Here is a 23,824-nt window from a genome sequence, read left to right on the forward strand (position 1 = left end):
TACTCTGGGCTTCCCAGGCGGCGCTAGTGGTAAAGAACCTGCCTGCCAATGCAGGAGACGTAAAGAGACACGGGTTTGATCCCTAGGTGGGGAAGATCCCTAGGTGGGGAAGATCCCCTGGAGAAGGGCATGGCAACCCACTCCAGTATTCTTGCCTGGAGAATCTCATGGACAGAGGAGCCTGGTGAGCTACGGTTCATAAGGTCACAAAGAGTCAGACACGACTGAAGTGAGTTAGCATGTACACATGCAAGATATTACTATGAGTCCTAGGAGAAGGTTTTAAGATGATGTTTGTATCAATGTTCCAAGCATGAGGATTAAGAGGATGATGCTTCATATGACAATTAGGATGGCACTGGTGAATTCTGAGTAGTGCCATGAGGTTGGTGGTGAATTGGGAGAGCAGATAGATTCCTTGAGCTGATAGAAAAGAACGGAGAGTGTTTGGTCATAAAGGGAAAGGAAGGGACAAGAGAGGATTTTTTTTGTCCCAGCTCTTTGTTAGAATGGAGAAAGAGAGTGTTCATGGAGAAAACTGAGTAATTGGAGTGACCTGGCATTAGAGATTGGTGGGCGGATTCAGCAGTAGGACAAGCAAGGGAAAGAATTAGTAATAGTTTGATGACAGGGTCTTAGGTAAGAGGGGGGAAAAGTACATTTTAAAAGAAAATGAGTTGAGAGAAGATATTTATTCTTTACCTTGCACTTCTGAGATAGAACTGTAGTTTTCGTACCCATAATAAGCACACACAGATGTAAATCCTAGCCCGTTGCAGGCTCTCAGGGGTTTACTTACTATTATGAAAATAAAGCTGACAGCTGATTTCCACCTCATTCTATTAGATGATCTTTTGGAAACCACAACAGATACAACAGGAAAAAAAAAAAAAAAGATCGTGGAATTCCAAAGCAAGATACTTACCACCTAAGTAAAAGAGAGTTTCTCTTCCAACCTACAATACCTACAATACCAGGGCAGGTTTTGGTCAGTCTTGAAGATGTAAGTCCCAGATGGACAGAAAGAATTATTTGTACCTGCTTCACAGGATCTCACAGAGTTCAAATCGCTTTAGGATTGAACGAAGAACACTCACAAATGCTCATCCAAATGAACTTCTTAGACATTCAGTTGAATATCTAGGTTCCAGAACACCCCCAGAATTTCTCAAAAAACCAAAGAATCTTACATGCTAGTTAAGACACTAGGCAAGACCATTTGAAAGAGGTAATCTCCATCTTGTATTTATGGGAAAGAGTTGGAACAAACTGAGTCTTTATGATTAAGCAGAAAAGACAACATTTTCCATAAGAATGTAATCTTCTGCATGGTTGGTCCCCAGTTATTTTTTGGATGGTCATTTAGTTTCTGTCAAGTTAGCTAATTATTCTGCTAAATCATTTTTACAGGATGACTTGCTTTCTTGAGTTGTTAATACTTGTGAAATTCTTCTCCCAAATGAATGAGGATTGAAAGATGTATATTTTTTAACACACACATATACAAAATTTCCCAAACATCTAGTGTGTTGAAAGTTGGTCCGTTGCAAAGGAACCAGAATTCTAGGCCAGGGTCCAGGGGTGGAGATGACTATAACATTCCACTGAGAGCTTCACTCTTGGCTCTGAGCTCAAAACGAAAAATCCCTCATCAAGTCAGAAACATGAAGTATGGGGCTCTAACTTGAACAGGAACTGAAAAAAAAAAAAAAAAGGCGGGGAGAGTAGTATTCGTAAAGATTTAGTAAGGAAGTTAGAAGGAATTATGTGGGAAAGAAGGAAAAAGAATAACTGTGGTGTTATTACATGCCTGGGCCAGGTACATAATATTGTGGGTCAGAGTTTCATTTCATACAAACCAGTTATCATGATGACATTGTGAAGCAATTTCCTATATACTATAATCTGTTTTGGAAATGCTTTCTACCAGGTGTCTCTTCTGGGACATACCAAAGCAAGGAGTTGATCTGTTAAATTACTCACACTGTTCAAATATTTGAAGTACTAATTCATCACTCACGACCTTAAATTTGTATTTTCACATCATTATAAATTCAACAGGGGTGAATCTTTCCACAATAATGAATAAAGTGACTCTTGAAAGGAAAGATGTTGACCTTGGAGATGATCTTGTGGGATGACTCTTAAAAGACATTGAAGCATCTGAATCTCTCTCTGGGCTGTATATTAGATGTTCAGAGTCCAAACTCCATGCATGTACGGACAGATCCATTGTTATATGGACATACCTAGTGGGGAGTGAGGAAAATATCAGGGGAGTTAAATTTAAACACAAAGATAATTGCAAGGTGGTTACTTGGAGCAACTTACTAAAGTGGCTGTATATGGACTTACCACTAGTCTGTAAAGTGAAAAATAATCCTATGGGATTATATGATGCCAAGGCTAGAAAGGGCTTTTTAACTCTCTGTTAACAATAATGTGTTGAAAGGTTTTCATTATCATTTTGTTAGAACAGCCTTGCTAAAACCTGGTCTCTCTGTCACATCATACAAATGCAAGGGAGGAAATGGAGCCAATAAATGTAATCTACAGGTGAAGTTTGCAGAGGCAATTTAGTAGAAAAGGTAAGTATTTTTGTGGGATTTTAACATTTCACAGAAATTATCACCTCACCTCTTAAAGTTTTGAGAAGTTATCAAAATCTGATCAATTAGTCAGGGGTTTTATTCTGCACATTTCTTCCTGGGGAGGCTTATTCAATAGAAATTATCCCAAAATGTCATGCCTGGTACCACAAGCATCATTATTTAAAAATTTGACCAAATAAACATAAGCATGGGATTCCCTAGTAGCTCAGATGGTAAAACTTCCACCTGCAATGCTGGAGACCCAGGTTCAATCCCTGGGTCGGGAAGATCCCCTGGAGAAGGAAATGGCAACTCACTCCAGTATTCTTGCCAGGAGAATCCCAGGGACAGAAGAGCCTGGTGGGCTACAGTCCATGGGGTTGCAAAGAGTCAGACACGACTGAGTGACTAACACACAAACATAAGCAAACACACATATACATATATATATAGTGTTATATACTATAAATGAAAGCAATTCTGTTTATCCTCACTTATTCACCAATTAACAAAATATATGTAATTGTCTATGATGAAATAAGCACAGTGCTAGAGATATACCATAGAATATAAAATAGTCTTTGCCCTCAAAAAAAGTAATGTCCAGTGGGAACAGGTCATTGTAAAAAAAAAAAAAAAATCACAAAAACACTGTACAAAAAGTCACAAAAAGATCCTTGTAAAAATAAAAAACACACACTAATGGGACTTCCCTGGTGGTCCAGTGGTTAAAATTCTGTGCTGTCAATGCAGCCCGGCATGGGTTCAATCTCTGGTTGGGGAACTAAGATCCCACATGCTGTGCAGCACAGCATTAATAATTAATTTTAAAAAATTAAAAATAACCACACACAGAATTAATTACAAGCTAGAAGAAATGTTATGGAGGAGACATAAGAATGGAGTGGGAGATTAAAATTGGTTTCAAAGGAATGGAAAGCTCTTCTAAACAATTGAAATTTAGGTGGAGCCTGAGAGAAAGTGGAATTAGACCCAAAATGGGAGATGTGGGAAAATTCAAGCAGAGGAAACAGCAAGTGCAAAGGCACTGAGGCCGAAAAGAACAACAAGCATCAGAGGCATGTTTCCAAGAAGCCTTCATGCATGGGGCACAGAGAGTGAGAGATGAAGCATAGTTAGTTCAGGCTGGACTTAGTGCCTAGCCCTTCAAGGACACTGCCTGTGGTTCTGGGAAGCAAAGGATGACTGGGTTAGATTTGCATTTCAAAAAGACATGGACTGCTGTCTGTAGCAAAATAATTGGAGGGAGCACGAGTTCGAGTGGAAAGCTTTAAGATGATCAAAGCAAAGATAGGATGAAGGCTTGGACTTGGGTGGTTCTTAGTGAAGAAAATAAAAGGAGACAAGTTACGATGACAGGACTTGGGAAGGGGTTGGCTTCGGAAAGGAGGTGTCAAAGATGATTGTCAGGGTAGGTGATTGGTAATTGACTGATTGAAATGCTAATATGAGAACCAGGCTTTTTATGTTCACCTTATTCTATTTAAATTCATTCTATGCAAACCAGTTAGTCCTTACTAGGAGCAATGTATGGTGCTGGGAATTCTCATGGATAAGCGATATGAAAAAAAAAGTAGATAAAGTGATATATATAATTTCCACCTTTTAGTAGATAAAGTGATATATATAATTTCTACCTTTTATAGATTCACAATCAAATAGTGTTTCTCCCTTCTAATAGATGAAATAAAAACTATATGCCACAAACATAGGTGTTTATACACAAATGCACGTCTACACACATGTATGTCTACATGCATATATGTGCATATATGGGTTTCCCAGGTGGCTCAGTGGTAAAGAATCTGCCTGCCAATGCAGGAGACATGGGTTCGATCCCTGGGTGGGGAAGATCCCCTGGAGAAGGAAATGGCAACCCATTCCAGTATTTTTGCCTGAGAAATTACATGGACAGAGGAGCCTGGTAGGCTACAGTCCACGGGGTCACAAAAGAGTCAGACACGACTTAGTGACTAAACAATGACAACAACATGTGCAATATATGTGTATATATATTTGAGGTATTTGTATCACAGATATTAAGTATATATTGAAAGGAGATGAAGAATATAAAAATAAGTAATTAGTGTGGAGTTCAGAAAGATAAATCAAAAAATTATGTGAGATTGTATTCTTAAAAGAAATTAAAATGTTTCAAAGACTATTAAGTTTTACATCTCCAACTTATTACAGATCAGATTTATGACTTTAGCCCTGTTTTTCGAAGTGTCCACAAAAAGAATTAGACTCTAGTATTCAGATGTATAATCCATTTTTTATTCTATGATGTATCCCGATAATCATGAGAGTAATCCTATCATTAATAATAATGATAAATAATAATAATAACAATCATTGGTGTGGGATGTTTACAAATCATACACAGCAGAAAAGCGTAAATGCAGATTTCATTTTAGTGTTGTTGAAATGTAACCTTTTTTTTTAACCTATTTAGTATTTTTCTTAGGATTCTAAACTCACAATTTGTTAGCAAACTGACTTCACAGCAGACCGACTCTTCACAGCAGACCGAACATGACTGGTTCATAACTTTGTTGAATATTTTCCAGATGTACTGGAGGACACCATCGCCAGTTTTGCAAGGGTATCTTGTTGGTCAGAAGTCTTTTGTTTAACAAACTCAGCTTGGGTGTTTATTCTAAGAGTCTAACTAAACATAGAAGACAATTGCTAATCAGTGAATTCTTAAGGCTACTTTTATTTCATCCTCCTTACACAATAGTCTTTGCTTGTTTCAGTTTTGTGTGTTTCCCTTTGATTGCTTGTTAATATCTTTTCTGTAGTGATAGTATGTGAAAGTAGTATCTAATCTCTGAATTAGTATATAATTGTTGATCGTCACTATAATTGTGCAGATAGTGGAATATACTTGGAATCACTAGTAGTGAATTTGCCATTCACATGAAACTAAGGAAGTTTCAGGGCCTTGGATTTCCTTTAATAGTGTTGGATCTAAATTTGTATTTTTAATTTTTAAAAAAATCTCTCAAATCTTAAGAGCTTCAGGTCTTAGAAAACTTATCTGGGTCTGCTTTTCATCTGTATTGTAATAATTAATTTGTTTTTATGCTTTTCTTATATCGTTTTGGCTTTATGAAAATGGGTCAATTTTTTTTTTCTGTCTACTATCTAGCATTTAGTTCAGTAAATGTGAATTAGTGAATAAGTCATGTGCCTTTACTATTACACTTGGAAACATTTAACAAAATTATTAACTCATCATGTTCTATCTGCTGTGAAGAGTCAGTCTGATAACAAAATTTTGAGTTTAAAATCCTAAGAAAAATCCTAAAAAAGGTAACATTCAAACAACACTAAAATGTGTGTGGTAAGGGAGATTTTCTTTTGTATCCATGCATCTTTATGAATAACTATTTTGTTGCAAAGTTTAAAAAATAATAAATTATCTTGTTAGTTAGTTTTTAAAGTTCAAAATGTCTGCAGAATTTTAAATGAGATTCCCATACTGTCAATATGTACAATACTTTGCAAAAATGTAAAATATGGTCACATGTTAATGTACTTTCATTCTTCTTTCTTTTTTCTTTGCAAAATTTTCTTGAAGTGTTTTCCAAATGGGAATGAATGAGAGAAAAGGTATATTTGACCAGTTTCATAGATTCTAAGAGTGCTTCTAATAGCTAAAACATAGCCAAAGAAAAGTGTTAAAGCTTATGATAGCATTTATTTTAAGCTGTCACTTACTATAACATCTCATTTTGTCTTTATTTCTCAAGTTGCTTATTTATAAATCTCCACTCTGTTTTTCAGGAGTTGACATATGTTGACAGGCTAACAATATATTACCTGAGAACTGATATACCCCGTATAATATATCCTCTAAGAGCTGAACAATACACAGTAAGTTAACAAACGTATACTATGAAGAAAAGTCATTATTTCTAAAGGGAGGTTCATATTTTGATTTTCAAGAAAGGAAAAAAATTTCCCTCCTTTCTCCATCCTGTTCTGATCATTTCCAAAGTTTGATAAAAATGTAAAACAACAAAAAATTCATCTGCTACTTCCTGACCACAGAGGTGAATAATTTAAGAATCATCTCATTGGGTTTTCTAACAGCTTCCTATTTTATCTGGAAAGATCTGAAACTTCATTTTTTAATTCCAAAATACATTTCTGCTTTATATCCTTCAATTCTAAAATAATGCTACATCTGCTAATCTGTAGCAATCAAATACTAAGCACTTACAGGGTCTCCAATCCTGGAGGAAAAGTTTCCTTTTTGAAAGGATTCCCCTTTTCTGAGCTTTGCTGTTTCCTGTTTGTTAAGTAGTGGCCCCACCTGGGAAAGCAGAGTTATTTCAGCCATCATTCACTCTCAGTTTACATTAGACTCTGTGGAGTATTATAGTGCTATTCAATATTCATAATCTCCCAGACTTTGCTGTTTTTATGGCCCAGTATAATTTATATGTGGTGTTTGTTGGAACGTTATCAGAAGCTATTTGGACATAACATTTTTCACAATAAATAATGATGGCACTACTGCTAAAATATCTTTTATTAACTTAATTCACCCAGTAGAATTGGTGTTTAAAACAATGCAAATTAAAGGTGAAAAAAAATCATTCTTAATTTAGGACAGGTTTTAAATAAATGTCCTCCGTGCCTTACATAGCAAGAAGGCACCCAGATTTCATCTTTATTTGAAGGGTGACATTTTAAAAAATACACTAAGAAGGTTGTATGTAGGTAATGGTTCCTTTAGCATTCATCCCAGAGGATGGAAAATCAGGAGCAAATCCCTTTTAAAGAGAAGGAAGTAAATTTCACATAGGGATGGTTGGTACTCACCTCTTACAGACAACACCATGGGAGCCTGCACATGACCGTTCTAACTTAGCCACAGCTGTCATCTTAACTAGAACAGAACGTTTTCTTTACTTGATTCTGGATCATTCCGCCCTGCGGATCACCCTGACCTTTCCCTGTTGTCCTTCGCGGCAGGGTGCTAACGTTTTCTGGATTTCACTGCTCTTTAGAATTCTCCACCAGAGGGAGGACAAGGGAAGCGAAGCAGGTTTCACCCGCAGTTCTGAGGGAACTTTGAATCCCAAAAAACTAGAAGGATCTCCGGTCTGTCTCACCACTCCACCTCCCTGTACTCTTTCACAGCAGAACGGAGGGACTCCAGCTATCTCGGTAATTTTATCGCGGACTGCTTTTCAACCAGGGTTTTATCAGTTGACTTACAACTTAAGTAAGTTACAGTGAGAGACACTTTGGGAGGGCCCCCCATCCTACCCGTTGCAGAGAACAGGTTATTCTTTTAGGAAAAGCTGAAGATGAGAATTCTGGCAGGCACGTTGCTAAATACAGGAAAGCGGGGCACAGACACATCCGAGGAGCAGTTGAACGACCTTGGAGCCCTCTAATCATCCTTACGGTTCCCTGAGCCCTTCCTCTATCCACAACTGCCTCACTCAGTCCCCTTTCCACCTAGGAGTTTCTCTTTGCCCTGCGTGAGCGTAGGGTTTTTCACGAAAGTCAGAAAGGACCGAAAGCCAAACTCCAAGGGGAAAAACAGCAACCGTTCCTTTCCTTCCCACGGGTTCCAAGCCTTGATTTGGCGGGCAGGTGTCAGAGCGGCAAACTTTTGACTCCAGTAATTTTCTCTGCTTTGCAGGGCAGGGACCAGCCCTCCGGGGCGCTGCCTGGCGGGGAAGGGGCGCGAGGAACGGGAGCCCCCGCGTCCCTTCCCGGGTCTCAGGATCTCCCGGGGCCGCGCGCCCCGGTTCCTGCGGGCGCCGCCCCGGCGGCTGCGCGCAGCTTCCAGCGACCTCTGTCGGGGGTGCCCGGCAGCCGCCCCGCGCGCCGCCCCCCGCCCGGCCGGGCTCGGGGAGGGAAAGGGGCTGCGCCCGGGAGCGCCGAGCCCAGGCTCCTCCCGGTGGCGTGTCCGCGCCTCAGGGTGGGGGTGTGGTGGGGACGAGGGAGGGGGCGAGGCCAGGGGAGGGCGAGAAGGAGGCGCCAGCGTCCAACCTGCGGGTGGGTGGCGGTGGGGCAATTGAAAAAGAGCCGGCGAGGAGTTTCCCCCCCCAACTTGTCGGAACTCTGGGCTCGCGCGCAGGGCAGGAGCGGAGCGGCGGCGGCTGCCCAGGCGATGCGAGCGCGGGCCGGACGGTAATCGCCTCTCCCTCCTCGGGCTGCGAGCGCGCCGGACCGAGGCAGCGACAGGAGCGGACCGCGGCGGGAACCGAGGACTCCCCAGCGGCGCGCCAGCAGGAGCCACCCCGCGAGCGCGCGCGACCGCGGGACGGAGCGCCCGCCAGTCCCAGGTGGCCCGGACCGCACGTTGCGTCCCCGCGCTCCCCGCCGGCGACAGGAGACGCTCCCCCCCAGCGCCGCGCGCGCCTCGGCCCGGTCGCTGGCCCGCCTCCACTCCGGGGACAAACTTTTCCCGAAGCCGATCCCAGCCCTCGGACCCAAACTTGTCGCGCGTCGCCTTCGCCGGGAGCCGTCCGCGCAGAGCGTGCACTTCTCGGGCGAGATGTCGGAGCGCAGAGAAGGCAAAGGCAAGGGGAAGGGCGGCAAGAAGGACCGAGGCTCCGGGAAGAAGCCCGTGCCCGCGGCTGGCGGCCCGAGCCCAGGTGAGTGCGCCGCGCGGCCGGGGCTCCGCGAGCCTGCTCCTCCTTTTTTCCCTCCTCCTCCTTCTCGGATGCCGTCGCCTCTCCCTCGCCTGCCCGCGCGCCCTGTGCACCCGGCTCCTGGCTCTGCTCCCGGGCGTCCGCAGGGCCGGGCGATGCTCGCTCCTCCCTGGAGCCGCCCCTTACCTGGGCGCCGAGCCCCACCCGGGCGTCCGCGCCCCGCGCGCCGGGTGAGGGCGGCAGCCGGGCCCGCGCCCCGGGAGGATCCGGACGGGCCGCGCTCCCTGGCACGGCCTTTGCCCAGCGCCGCAGAGCAGAGCCTCAGCGGGAGCCGGACCTGGCGTGCCGGAGCGGAGGCCGGGTGCGCGCTGGTTCTGCGCCAGCTGCGCTTTGCACGGGGCCCGCCTGCCCTCTAGCGAGAAAAGCGGGAACGGGTGTCCCCCCTTCCAAGCGCCTGGCTCGGAAGAAGGGGTGCTCTAGAGAGAGGCCACGAGAGCGCTCGCGCAGCGGTGTTTTGGGCTCCGGGGAGGGACTGCAGGGTCCGGGTGTGCACGGACGTTCACCCTGCGTCAGCCGGGCGGTACTGGTGTTCGGATCAGCGGAGAGAGATTCCTGGAGGTCAGCGAAGCAGATCAAACCCAGCCCAGTGCCAGGACTCAGGTCCACTCCAAAACGGTTCTCAAACTTTCGGCTTTGCAGTTCTATTTCTCGTGACCTCTTTGATCAATACGGTTAATTTATGTTCCCAAGAGATGCCCATAAGGCAAAAGTTCACCTGAACTTTTGAACCCAGTTGCTCGCTGGTTGTAATAGAAAAGGAAGCGCAGTTGAGACTTTCTAGAGAAAAGTCTACTGTTGGGTCATCAGAACACGGACGTGAGTGACAGTTTCACCGTCTGTTTCACTGAGAAGGTCTGATGCTGTAGACATTACCTTGGACCTAGGAGGCACTCCATATAGATACTTGATTATGAGTGATTCAGTGAAGATGCTAAAAAAAGGCGGGGGGGGGGGAGGGAGAAGAATATCAGGGCTTTTTTCTGCCTCTGCGATTCCCAATTCTTAATTGATCCAAATACCAGTAAGTCACTTAGAACATCCCCCAGCACAGTTTATAAAGCGCTTGTGAGGAATTAATTCAATAGCACTTGGTAGTACCATGACTGAGAAAGATAACAGAGGTATTTGCCTGTTCCTTTAAGGAAGAAAACAAGGTTTGCCTAGTCCTCTTGTTGGCATCACTGAGAGCATTTCAGAGCCGGGCTTATTGGCAGAGACCTTAAGCAGGTTTTGAGCAAAACAAATTGAACAGAGAGTAATTGTTTGGCCACTGACCGACCGTTCCTGCGCCTGTTTCTGTGATAAGATACTGCTGATCCGCTTCACCTTCCTTACCTTGCATTAGTCCTTAGGAGGGTGTAATTGAAATTTTCCTTACCTCCCCCAATTTTGGAGATACTCCATCGCGGTTTATTCAAGCAGGGCTGAAATGGGGGAGCTGGATTAGCAACCTCCCTAAGTGACATTCTCTACTGCCCTTTCATAGGTCAGCCTAGTGAGTGAAAGAGCTCTTAGACCTAACCACGAGGGTAAAGTTGTTCAGAGTTTTTTTGCGGGGCTCTTTAAGTGTTGTCCTGTCCTGCCTGGGAAGACCCCGCCTTCAGAAGTTTCTAGGGTCCTCTGGAGGTGGTCTGATGAATTAAGGAGGGGATGGTGGTTTGAAGTAGCATCTCTTTCAGTCTGCACTTTGTCAAGGCTTCAGGGCAGCAGTGCCTTACTTAACATAGGCATTTCAGATAAGCACCCCTGGAGGTGGGAGATACTTTAAGAGCCAGCAGGCATTTCTGGGCCCTACAGACCTCCTCTACTAGGTCGACAGCTGTGTGAGGACCATCTAATGTTGTCTCCTGACACGGGGTCGCAGAGCTTCCTTGGTGACTCTCACTGTGCTATGCAGTTCCATCGCTGTAATCCCCTTTAAACCAGATAGATTGGCATCTTTAAGTGACATTTTCTCTTTATTTTTTCAACTTTTTATTTTGTATCGGGGTATAGCCAATTAGCAATGTTGTCAGGGTTCCAGGCGAACAGCGAAGGGACTCAGCCGTACATACACATGTATCCATTCTCCCCTGAACTCCCCTCCCGTCCAGTCTGCCAAGTAACTGAGCAGAGTTCCCTGTGCTGTACAGTAGCACAGGTCCTTGTTGGTTATCCATTTTAAACATAGCAGTCTGCACTTGTCCATCCCAAACAAATGAACTTACTTACAAAACAGAAAGAGACTCACAGACTTAGAGAAGAAACTTATGGACTTAGAGAAGAAACTTATGGTTGCCCGCTCCAGGGCAATGGGGGTGGGGAAGAATGAGGGGAAGGGATAGTTAAGTGATGTTTTCTTTACCATCTTCCCAGAGAATCTGGGGTGAACTTGGCTCTAGATTAGCTTTTGGTGTGTTTGTCTCTTTTCCATCGGGTGGGTTGTCTTCTTTGGGGAGTAACTTTTTACCCCTCCTCCAAGGCCCCTTGTGCTTGTTAAACCCTAAAAACCGGATAAGAATATTTATTCTTCATTGGACTCAAAAAGAGCCATCAACTGAAAACCTGCTTTAGGTAACAGCACATGGCATTAAGTAGTACTGCTTGGAAATCACTGTTTGTTGCTTCTTGTCCTTTCCCTTGTAATGCTGTCAGCATACTTTCCCTTATCTTAGGAGAATAAATAACTGAGAGCCACAGTGGTTTGCGAGAGGAAAAACACACCTCTTTGTCAAGGTTTTTTGCACTCTTTAGTCCTCAGGCATTCTCAAAGGAAATGACCTCTAGAGGCCATGATTATAACATTGCCACTTGTAGTACCAGCTCGAATTAGGACTTACGAGGACACCCAACTCTTAAATAGCTCCCCCATCAGTGTCCTTCAATCCCAAGTTTCATCTCTTTCTTTAAACAGCCGCTGAAACTTTCTGTCCTCTATGAAGCCCATGCAGCAGCCAGGCCTCCCTTTGGATGTTATAATATTACTTCATGACAGTCAAGGGAGAGATAAGATTCAGAGAACTCAGCCACTCAGCCCTGCTGTGTGCCGTATTATATGCAGAGGCATAAACACATCTGTTGGAGGGATCGTTTCGGGGGGGAAAAGGTTTCTTTAACTTTCATGCGACATGTGTGACTGATACGTGATACATACGTAGCTATGTTTCATAGCATCACATTTTTCTACAATTAACTGAATATTGAATTGCATACTATTGGGGCTGCAGATGTTCAGCAGCATTATCTCTGCTGCAGTAATGGCTCTAATAGGTCCCAAGCCCTTGGGGTCATTGATTCTTCTTCTTTGCTAAAAAAAAAAAAAAAAAACCCTCAGCATTATCCTGGGCTTTGTAACTCAAATCCATGTACCAAGAGCCCTGTAACTTCCTTCGTCTCTTGCACGGACTTCCCATGTCCAGGCTCTTCATCTTGATTCAGCTCAACAGACTTTGTCTCTCGAAGCCTGAATTGTAAACCCAGAGCTTCACCCTCCTCCCCAAATTTGGTGTCTGGCCCTAAGCTTCTTTTATGAACCTCTGCTTGCTGATGTTTTTGTTTCTTTAAAACACGCAAAGTATTCTTTTTTCCTCTTAAATGACCTGGAACCAACTCATTATCAAGCCTAGCTTAGTTCTAGAACTACTAGGTCTCCCTTCATCTCTGGCATCAGGGGTCATTTGTAAGTACAGGTGGTGGATACATCAAGACCCTTAATATACCAAATGAGTAGAAGCTGGCCAGGTGCTCCCCCGGTGACATCACCCACCTGTTTTGTTAACTCGGTGTCTCCCCAGGCTGAAGTGCTTGTCAACATTCTTGGGTATAAAGTGCGCCGTCACGATTAGGGCAGCATGTGTTCTCAGAACAGAAAGAATGCCCCGTGATCTGTTTTCAGCCTGCTGGCTTGTAACCGCTTAGATTATGTATTACGAAATGCATTAAATGTTCATTTTAGAATGAAGTTGGGTTTATTTTGGAGAATGGTTTTAAAGCAGAAAGAGTGGGAGAAACTTGAGATACTGTTGTGCTATCTGCAAAATGAGAAGAGGATACTGATGGAAAAATGGGGAGAAAAGAAACACAAAATATGTATGTAATTAGAAAATATTGAACCAATGTGAAAGCAGTGAACATGTTATTACATGCCAGGCACTGGGATGGACACTTTTATACTTCTTAATAAGGGAGCTGCTATTCATTCACTACCCTACCATGTTCCAGGCAATGTAACACATGCTCCTGTCCTTTAGTATGAAATTGCCTCACTATTACAGGATCCCTAGTCCTTAGCACTACAGCCGGATTGCCTGGGTTTAAATCCTAGATCTGCTGCTCTTTACTTGTATAGTCATGGTCAACTTACTTAATCTCTCCATGGCCGTTTCCTTATTTGTAAAATTGGGATCATAATCATATTATCGTAAAGTTGTTCTGAGGCTTAAACGAGATAACAGCAGTAGTAAGTGCCCCATCAATATCCAAAGCATCTATGCCTTTGCCAAGATATTTGATTAAAATTTTCCAAATTCACCTTTTATGGTAAAAAATAATCCACAGCTGGCCTTAGATGAGAGTGAGTATAAATATTAATATCTACTACCTGTAAATAGAGAGAAAAGTGGATAAGTATGTCAAATACCATCACTGCATATATGTATTATGAAAACAGTCCTGAATGGAGTCTAAATATTGAAAGTAGAGTGAGGTGCAACATCATTTTATCTCTGGCTGAAAAAGGTTGAGGTTTCAAGCTCGAGAAGGTTTGAAACATGAGTCCTTTTCTGATCACACTGAAGAGTCGATGCTTATATAGAATGTAAGTGTAGTCTTCTCTTTGGGGACTAGTACCAATTGAAAAGGAAACTGTGTATCGACATGCTCTTGGTTATCTTTTAATCAAGTGTAACCGTATATTGCCAGCAAGGTTAATAGAATACAGTGCAGGTATCTCCAAATATAAAGAAAATAATTAATATTAAAAAATCTATATATTTCATTATTTTATCCCCCTACCCCTCTCTAGAATGGCTATAGGCTGCATGTCTGTGCTCAGTCTCTGTGACCCCATGGACTGTATCCCACCAGGCTCCTCTGTCGATGGGGTTCTCCAGGCATGGGTACTTGAGTGCTATAGGTAATGCTTAAAAGTTCTAGGAGTGTGAATCTTAGCACATCAATGTTTTATTAGCATTCTCAAAGTCACAGGTGAAATTTGACACTAACAGTATCAAGAGTTATCCTGTTTTTATATGACAGGAGAAAATAGAGCAAACGTCAATATTGTGGATGAGTGATTTAAATTTTTTTTAAAGAAACAGAGAAGTGGACTTCTAGTATTTTGGTTAACCCTTGAATTCTCCTCTTGACAAACAGAAAATATAGAAACTGATATACAGTATTAGCTTAAAATCTCTTTCTCTTCATGAGAGGGAAATAGTAAGTATACTATCAGGTACATAAAATGAATTTCCTTAAAGGAACATGTGCTTTGGTGGGTTCATCCTAATCCTACATGTTTACACACGTGTCCTATGTGGGTTGTAAGAGATTTTTTAAAAGCAAGCTACCAGAATGCCAATAGATGTCAGTGTTTGTTGCTTTAGAAAAAGTGAGGTGTTAGAACTAAAAAAAAGTTTCATCCTTCATTTATTCTCAATTTTGATAAACATAAAGCTGGCTACTTTTGAAAAGTTGACAATTAGTAATACCCTCTATAACCTTGTTACCTTACTTCCTTTAGGATTGACTTAAGTCAGTCCTAAAGAAAATCAATTCTGAAGCTGAAGCTGAAGCTCCAGTACTTTGGCCACCGATGTGAAGAGATGACTCATTAGAAAAGACCCTGATGCTGGGAAAGATTGAAGACAGGAGTAGAAGGGGATGACAGAGGATGAGATGGTTGGATGGCATTCAGTGGACATGAGTTTGAGCAAGCTCTGGGAGATGGTGAAGGACAGGGAGGTGTGGTGTGCTGCAGTCCATGGGCTTGCAGAGTTAGACACAACTGAGCAACTGAACAACAGCAGCAACCTTACTTCTTACATTTCGTAAATGAAAATATCACATTTTCACAGCCCTCTCTTCTAAATATGAAAAGATGTCTCTGCAGTTCATTCCTTAAGGAATTTAGGAGGCAGGCTGAAAATACACATCAATGCCTTCCTTTTTTTTTTTTTTTTAAACTGAATGAACAATGATTTGAGAATGTGTTACATATACCTTGGATTTATTTTGCATTTGTAAACTATAAATTAAGTGTGCATGTTTCTTAGGTCACCTTATTAGGACTGAGTAAGTGCGTTTTTGAGTCCAGCTCCAGTAGGTCTGTGGAGCTCTGCCTTTGGAAGGTCAGATGTGGTCAGAATTCTTGTCTTTCTGGTTCACCAGTGTCGCCTTTTTCTGGCCTCCAGAGGGTGCTCCAAGAGCATTGCACTGCGATTCCCCAAAGAATGACTCCTTTTTTCTTTCCTTAAATGACTTCGGTATTCTGGGCAATCTTTGGGGAAGAAGGGGATCTGGATTTCCTCAGAGTTACTACCTCAACTGGAGTTTGTTTCCCAGTTAGACCAAAATAGACCAAATTTGCTAAGAACTCTGAATCAGAACATTCCAAGACATTATTCTGATGATGACTCTGCAGTTGTCAATTTGCAAGGGCGCATCTCTGAAATTTACTTTTATTTTCTTTTGATTTTATGGGGATATAGTTGATTTATAATGTTGTGTTAGTTTCAGGTGTACAGCAAAGTGATTGAGTTATACGCATATATATATATATATATATATATATATATGTATGTATCAACTGTTTTTTAAGATTCTTTTGCCTTATAGATCATTACAGAGTATTGAGTAGAGTTCCTTGTGCAATACTGTAAGTCCTTATTCCTTATCTGTTTTATATGTGCTGCTGCTGCTGCTAAGTTGCTTCAGTCGTGTCCGACTCTGTGCGACCCCATAGACGGCAGCCCACCAGACTCCGCCGTCCCTGGGATTCTCCAGGCAAGAACACTGGAGTGGGTTGCCATTTCCTTCTCCAATGCATGAAAGTGAAAAGTGAAAGCGAAGTCGCTCAGGCGCGACCGACTTGTAGCAACCCCATGGACTGTAGCCCACCAGGCTCCTCCATCCATGGGATTTTCTAGGCAAGAGTACTGGAGTGGCTTGCCATTGCCTTCTCCGGTTGTATATGTAGCAGTGTGTATATGTCAGCCAGAAACTTCCCTCAAAGAACTAGCATCTTATAAGCATCTTTCGGTTGCCTTTTAGAGCAGTTTCTTTGGCATAAGTTCGGGCAGTATCTACAAAGATATTTAGTCATATTGAAAAGTTTCACTATAGCATTGGAAACTTACACATGAACACATCAAAATTAAACAAAGGATCTTTAGGGATATGTCCATTGTCATGTCTTCAGACCGTATCCGCAACCCCTAGCTAAATGTTTATGAACCTTACTTTGATTAAACTACACATTTTTGAAAACGGGTTGGAATGACCAATTCTTTTGGCTATGGGCTAATGTTATAACACTGTCACAGAGGCACTGGTGTTTGCTCATGGTTTATTCCACCCTGCGCTGATCACCTTCAGCGTGAGTTCCTCCAAGTCTGTTACTCCCTTCTCTTTTTAAAGGACAATATTGTTCACATTGTTGTGGTCTAGGTAAGGTATCACTGATGGAAAGTAGCCTTTGCTCTGCGTTGGTGTTCCAGGCCTTCTGTTTTATAGCTTCAGTCGCAGGCAGCTGGGTCCTCTGGGCAGCTGTTGAGTTTTAGTTTCAGTGATGTGAGAGAGTCGGGGAAATGCTGTATTAGGCTGAACCATCGGAACTTGTCAATTCTGTAAATGATGCACGACTGGATATTGTCAGTGTCTTATAGTTTTGTATTTGGACTCTCTTTAGTAGCTTGACTTTATGCCTTACATAGTGTTTTTGAAAATAGAAGAATGCCAACTTTGAAAAAAATTCATAGAAGTTTTGTTAGTTAAGTGAGGTTAAAGTAATATATGGTATAGAAGAAATCTGGGCTAGGAAGTCATTAAACCAGTGGCATTTTCTTCAATAAATAGACCAGGTCATGTGATATCCATGTAAAATGAATTCACCATAAACGTAGGGTGCCAGGACAAAGAGCACGTTCCCTTGGAGAGAAAAGCAATACATTTCTACCATAACATATCACTTAGATTTTTTTGAACCTTTTAGCAAACTATTGTTTTGCTTTGTCTTACCCACCATATTTCTACAGAGATGTGAGTGAGAAGTATTGGTGACTAGTGAGCAATCGTGGCCTTATTTTATGGAATAATATTTTTAAAAACTTGACTCAGTTTCCCTGTACTACAGCAATTCAGTTTTTCCAGTAGTTTTAATAGAATTTTACTGTCAAGTGAAAATGTGTTCATTATGAATGGCCCCTATTACTTTGTAAAGAAGGATAATATTAGACAAAGCCAGATTTTTAAAGTATATATGTATCTGTTTGCAATTGTAACTCATCTGTTTGTTACATATAAGCTCACAATTGTAAAGACAAACTCCATTTTTAAAGGATATGTCAGTCTCCTTAACTATTCCACACTAAATGTAAAACCAGTTGTTAAAAGGAAATGTCTGAATTCTAACTTGGAAATGTTTTTTTTCAGAGCAAATAAGTCTTATGCATTTACCAAAATATTCTGAATACTGACAGTTTTATATTTAAGGACTCCAGAATTTAAAGTGAAAATTCCTGTATATTTTGTAACTTTTTCAAAAATGTATTTCAATCCTAGATAAGGCATGGTTTGGATATTAACTATGCATTAAAAAAAATTCTCTATTGAAGCCCTAAAGAGAATTTTTTATCTTAATTAACTGTTTCCAGCTCAGTTCAGTCACCCAGTTGAGTCTGACTTTGCAACCCCATGGACTGCAGCATACCAGGCTTCCCTGTCCATCACCAACTCCTGGAGCTTACTCAAACTCATGTCCATTGAGCCGGTGATGCCACCCAACCATCTCCATACCAACCAATTAACTGTTTAGTACATCATCTATTTGAAATTTTCCACTGGTGTATAATAATAGGAAATCATATTTACACATGAACTGGTAGGAAATAAATCCAAAAATCAAAGCAGAAAAAAAGTGGAGATAGTCAATAGGTATTTAAAAATAAACTAATGCCCATGATAAGAGAGTTTTCTTTTTTAGAGATAAATGCATGCATTGCTATTTAGAAATGTGGATTTTGTGAATTGAATGCTCTTTCTGTCCTTAAGTTTATCGGGAGTTACAAAAGTTTCTGGTTTTCCCTGGATGTGTTTCTTCTCCCTTTTCCTCATGGTGTTCAGTGGACTTTCTGTTGTATTGAGAGACAAGTGAGGCGGGGCAGAAGAGGATCCGAGACTTGCTGTAGTAGATGTTGACATGAAGTAGGCTGCAGATTTCTCCTGGGACACACAGCACACTGTGGTGTCATGTCTGCAATGTGAACACTTGCGTTGGGTTGACCAAAAAGGTCATTTGGGATGTTTAACATGAACTGGTATATGGAAAACATTTTTGTGTGTGTGTGGAATTTCCTTTCCCTTTCTTCTCCAAACTTGGAAACTTGACTTTTTAGTTACGAGTTTATACTGTATTAATGGTTACGAACATTTAACTGAAAGGGTTGTTTTGTATTTGTGTTCTGTATTCATGTAATATGTGAGTATACGGTAGGAAGACTTCTTTGGACGGAGGCCAACATTCTATCCATTTGTAACCTCGGTTGGGGCTGAGCTGAGTCTAAAACATGTACTCATGCAGTTCAGCATAACCCAAATGAATGCTTTAATTCCTCATTTTGATGGTTGTCTTTTCTGCTCTCCAAACCCACTGGAGTAAAGGAAGTACACAGTGAAGGATGACATTTGGAATCCACATCTATATATTCCACAGGGGATGGGATGAACCGTTACCCCTGCAAAAAAAAGCCCATGTGTGTTGTGCTATGCTTAGTTGCTCAGTCATGTCTGACTCTTTGCAACCCCATGGACTACAGCCCGCCAGGCTCCTCTGTCCTTGGGGATTCTCCAGGAAAGAATACTGGAGTGGGTTGCCATTCCCTTCTCCAGGGGATCTTCCCAACCTGGGGATCAAACCCAGGTCTCCCACACTGCAGGTGGATTCTTTACTGACTGAGCCACCAAGGAAGCCCATACCTGGATTTAAGCCCTCCTGGGTGTGGTCCCACTCCTGACACCTTTGATCCAGCCAACTTCTGATAGGCAATATCTTGACATTTGGCAGCATTTTAGAACTGAGCAATATTTTGCCTTTTCCCCACATTTTCTGGCCTGTTCGCCTTAAAAATAAAAACCCCATTTCTGAATGAATGTGACCACTGAGGGGAAAAAATTGGCTCTGTTCTTCCCTGACCAATAGTCCAAGTGAGAATTGAATTATCATGTTTGAATAGTGTGATTCAGAATATACCAGCCTGAAAATTTGACCTTGAGCATCCCAGAGTAGAGGTTTCTGGGGCACTTGCGTGGTGGCCCTGTCTTAATGATGGCTGTGTGGCTCCAGGGTTGAGAAGTGCTGGTTTTAGTCCGCCAGAGGAGTGGTTAAAAGGCAAAGCTCTGGTTCTGTCCTCGGACTGCGTGGTGTGAACTCTGACAGTGGCAGGCACGTAAGCCTCACTTTCTGTGTGTGTACGCTGTGGGAAATATGACATAATTCATGTGGTTATTCTAGGAATAGTGCTGAGTATTGTGCTGGGTACAGAGTAAGAACTAAATGATCGCTTTTTTTTGTTTGTTTGTTTAATTATTAACAAAACCTAAGCACTTTTCCAATGTATCTTCTTACTTCATGCATCTGTATCAATATTGTCTGAACTTTAAGTCCTCCAAAAATAACTATAAATACTGTACATTTTTTTACAGGGTCCAGTACCCAGAGGTTCTTTGTAAATAACCACTGTGTTGTTGATAATACATGTCAAATATTTATTAGGCATACCTTCTATGGCTTTGGACTCTTGCTGAGAGTTGGATGCCATGTATATAACACATTCCTAAAAAGAGCAGCCAGATATTCTTGACCTTGAACTTCCCTTGAATTTTGGTCTGTGGATAAACTCGTATTTTTGGAGAACAGAGGAATACTAGGAGTGATGTTTTAACAGATGGGGCAATAACAGTTTAGTGTACTTGTGTTTTTAATAATATACTTCTTTGAAAATATATGCCAGTTAATTCTTTAGTTATAACTTCTGCTTTGCTAATCTCCCATGCCTTGATGGTCAACGATAATTTTGTTTTACACGTAGTGCCTAGCAGAGTGCTTTGCATACAAATATTTATAAAATTAAGGAGTGAGAATCATTTGTATATATTTGTTGACTATTATGTTTCCTGCGTTACAAGGATAGATAATTGTAATGATGAATTGATTTTAATTGGAGCATATTGTGTTGCACTATGTAATTTATTGTCTGAAAAAATTTTCCATTTGTATATTAAGTTAACATTATTTTGTGTGTGTATGTATATATATGTATATATGTGTATATGTATATAAAGCCTGCTTTTATATTTTGGTATGTTCTCTTTTCTTTGCCAACAGAGTGACAATATCTGTATTAAGCACATGATGTTTCATTGTTTGAAATTATGGAATTTTCTACATTTTCCACTTTAAATGGTTTTTCAGTAAATAAAGAAGGGGAGCCTGCCTTGAAGCTTGTGAAATGGCAGATTTTTTTAAACAGTTATAATAGCAGTAGTATTGAAAATTATTTTTACCTATCTGAGAAATATACTGAAGACTGGTACTTTGCCCCCAGAAGGGTTAGTTTGAATACAGAAAATAGACACTGGTTATAATTTCTTTAGTGAGGTCACCTTGCTGTATGCTTGAAATTTTCCCTGGGGAGCAGAAGAGAGAACGATTCATGCATTATCCATTTTGGGAAAGAGTTATACATGTACAAGAATTATGGAAATGAGCTGGTGGGTTTGTCAAGAGAAAACCAATTATTTGAATACTGAGTTGAATAGAAAATGAAATACATAGTTTTCCATATATTAAGTTGAATAAGAATGAGAGATTTGGGTCCTAATGGTTGTTTTTTTGGGTTTTGTTTTCACATGTTGATTGTATGGTGTGTTCTCCATTGCCCTTAACCTGACAGGAAGGAGAAATATGGATAGAAAGAATTATTTTATATATTTTGGTATTTGGAAAGCAGCGTCAGAGTTTTAAATATTGTGTTCATTATTCACGCCCTATTGAAAAGGACTGGCTTGGGACTTCGCTGGAAGTCCAGTGGTTAAGACACCACGTTTTCACTACTATAGGGGCACAGGTTCGATATCTGATTGGGGAACCAAGACCCTGCATGCTACACAGAGTGGCCCCAAAATAAAGAGACGGGGCTCCACTGGGGCACGGGAGAGAGAACAGCTCGTGCATTATCCATTTGAGGAAAGAGTTATACATATAACAGGAAGGTAGGTAAGACAAGGCCGTTATCTTCCACTGGTAATTAGCAGAAACTAAGGGACCCTGTAGAGAGTATAGTCTCTGAGAGCCACAGACTCTCTCCCCTCTCAGATCGAATGTACAAGACACGCCCTTCACCAAGAGAGCATCTGAGTTAGACTGTGCAGGGCAAAAAATGTCACCACTTACAAGATGCCACTCGCAATAGAGAAAATATTCACAAAACATAAAAAGGTCAGTGACAGCCTGGTATCTGAATTTGGTGACCATAGCCACACTCTAAGATAAAGACAGGTTTCAGTTTTTCCTTGCACCCCTCCACTGACGGTAGGCTTACTTCATCTCACCTCTTGAAATCGTGAGGAAAAGGCAGGATGCAGCCACCTTGCCCTGAGCCCATCAATCTGGGACCAAAACTCCCTGGAGCCAGAAGGGTAGTAGCAACTGTCTTACAGGGATTTGCATCTGGACAGGCATGTTTGGGAAAACTTCAGGGCACCTATACCATCAGACATCATAGGATTCCCTGAGAGAGGCAGCCAGAGGCTGAATGGTCTTTTTTGTCATTTTAGACATGTGACTTTGTAAAGTTAATGCTGACCTTAATGCAAATGCCCATTTGGGATTTGTTGCTGTGAAACTCTAAGGCGGCTAGATGGCATGGCTTTTGAATAATGTTGTTGCTCTTGAGCAGGATAAGTTATAAGTGTATCAGGAGAACAGTGTATCCATCCCCCAGTGGTCTTACAATTCTCACATTTGCTCAGAGAGAAGTCACCCTCTGGAAGATTCAGTGTTTTGCTAGAGTCAATATGTCAACTCCCTATAAAATATAAGAATAGACTCCCTACTCAGAACTTAATAAGAATCTAATTTTTTGTTATGAATACAGTGGTTCTTTGTTTAAAGCTCCCTTGACAAATTAAGGAAATAATAGATATCCTTTCAGTTATCATTTTTCATGGTCCATTCGTAACTAAAAGCCTCTTATTTAAGTAAAAACATGGTTTCATGGACAAAGTCACTATATTTCTGGTCACTTGAGGAAATAAGAAATGGGAAATTTTATTACATATTGATATACGTATTCAAAGGTCTAAGTTCTAAATTCGCAGGTTGACTTAATATGTGGGTATATGCTTTCTATGGAAACAAGCTTTATTTTCAATTACTTCCAAAAGGCATTAATAAATAATTGTATTTAAAATGGACTACAATTACCTTTTAGCCAGTCAGATAAGTTTACATTTTATAGGATTACTTCTGTGATTACTCATCCTATGAATATTCAGGATTTGGTATAAGAATGGAGTCATTACATTGTAAGGACATATGTACAAGCATATGTACAAAAATAGGTAACTTTCTATCTTCTATCCCCTTAGTTTCTATAAAGCAAAAAGCATACTTGGGCTATTTTTTATCTATTTTATTGACTTTGATTATTTTATTTATTTTAAATTTATCCTTCTTTGGTTTTCGTTTTTGGTTTGCAGGATAGAGGTCAAAACAGTCTCAGTTTTACTTCGAGCATTTGATTTGGTCACTTATATACTTTTGATTCTTAGAGAACAAACCAGTGTCCTCACCCAGAGGAATTTTTAATTGAGCAATCATACATGCACATTTTAGCAGTTCATGTCTCCCGACTGTGAACCTCTCAAGGTCATGTCTGCCATGTACTTGTTCCTATCACCAGGGGCCAGCGTAGTGATGGGGACATAGTTGTTGGTCTTAAGAATTTATTCAGTGATCGAATTAAGAAGGAAATATCTCTAATTTACTTAAAACAATGTGTTGTGGGAGTTTATGAGGATCAGTTTAATTATTATGTTTCTATTAGTTAATAGTTAATAAGAAAGTCTGAGTGGAAATTCAGCAGTACTAGCAATTCATGGATTTGTTCCTAAATTGACCATGTGTGGTTTTCCTACTTTAAATTTGCACGTTTTATCTTCAAGTTCTCAGTGAGTAATAATCAGTACTGAATTATTCAGACTAATAAATAGGAATTCAAAATTTATTCGACCCTAAATTGTTTTGGTTACATTTTCTCTTAAGAACGTAAA

General features: G+C 41.1%; 1 protein-coding gene across 7 annotated transcripts in view; it reads left to right on the plus strand.

Moving 5' to 3' along the window:
• The first annotated feature begins 9,013 nt into the window (after positions 1-9,013).
• Positions 9,014-23,824, plus strand: part of NRG1 (neuregulin 1) — a 235,436-nt gene continuing 220,625 nt past the window's right edge. For all 7 annotated transcript variants that reach the window (XM_070781365.1, XM_070781364.1, XM_070781366.1 and 4 more), the window contains exon 1: positions 9,014-9,241. In XM_070781365.1, coding sequence (XP_070637466.1) covers positions 9,142-9,241 — 100 coding nt within the window. In that variant the 5' untranslated portion in view covers positions 9,014-9,141. The remainder of the gene's footprint in view (positions 9,242-23,824) is intronic.

Source organism: Bos indicus, chromosome 27 (genome assembly GCF_029378745.1).
Source record: "Bos indicus isolate NIAB-ARS_2022 breed Sahiwal x Tharparkar chromosome 27, NIAB-ARS_B.indTharparkar_mat_pri_1.0, whole genome shotgun sequence".
NCBI classification, from domain to species: Eukaryota; Metazoa; Chordata; class Mammalia; order Artiodactyla; family Bovidae; genus Bos; species Bos indicus.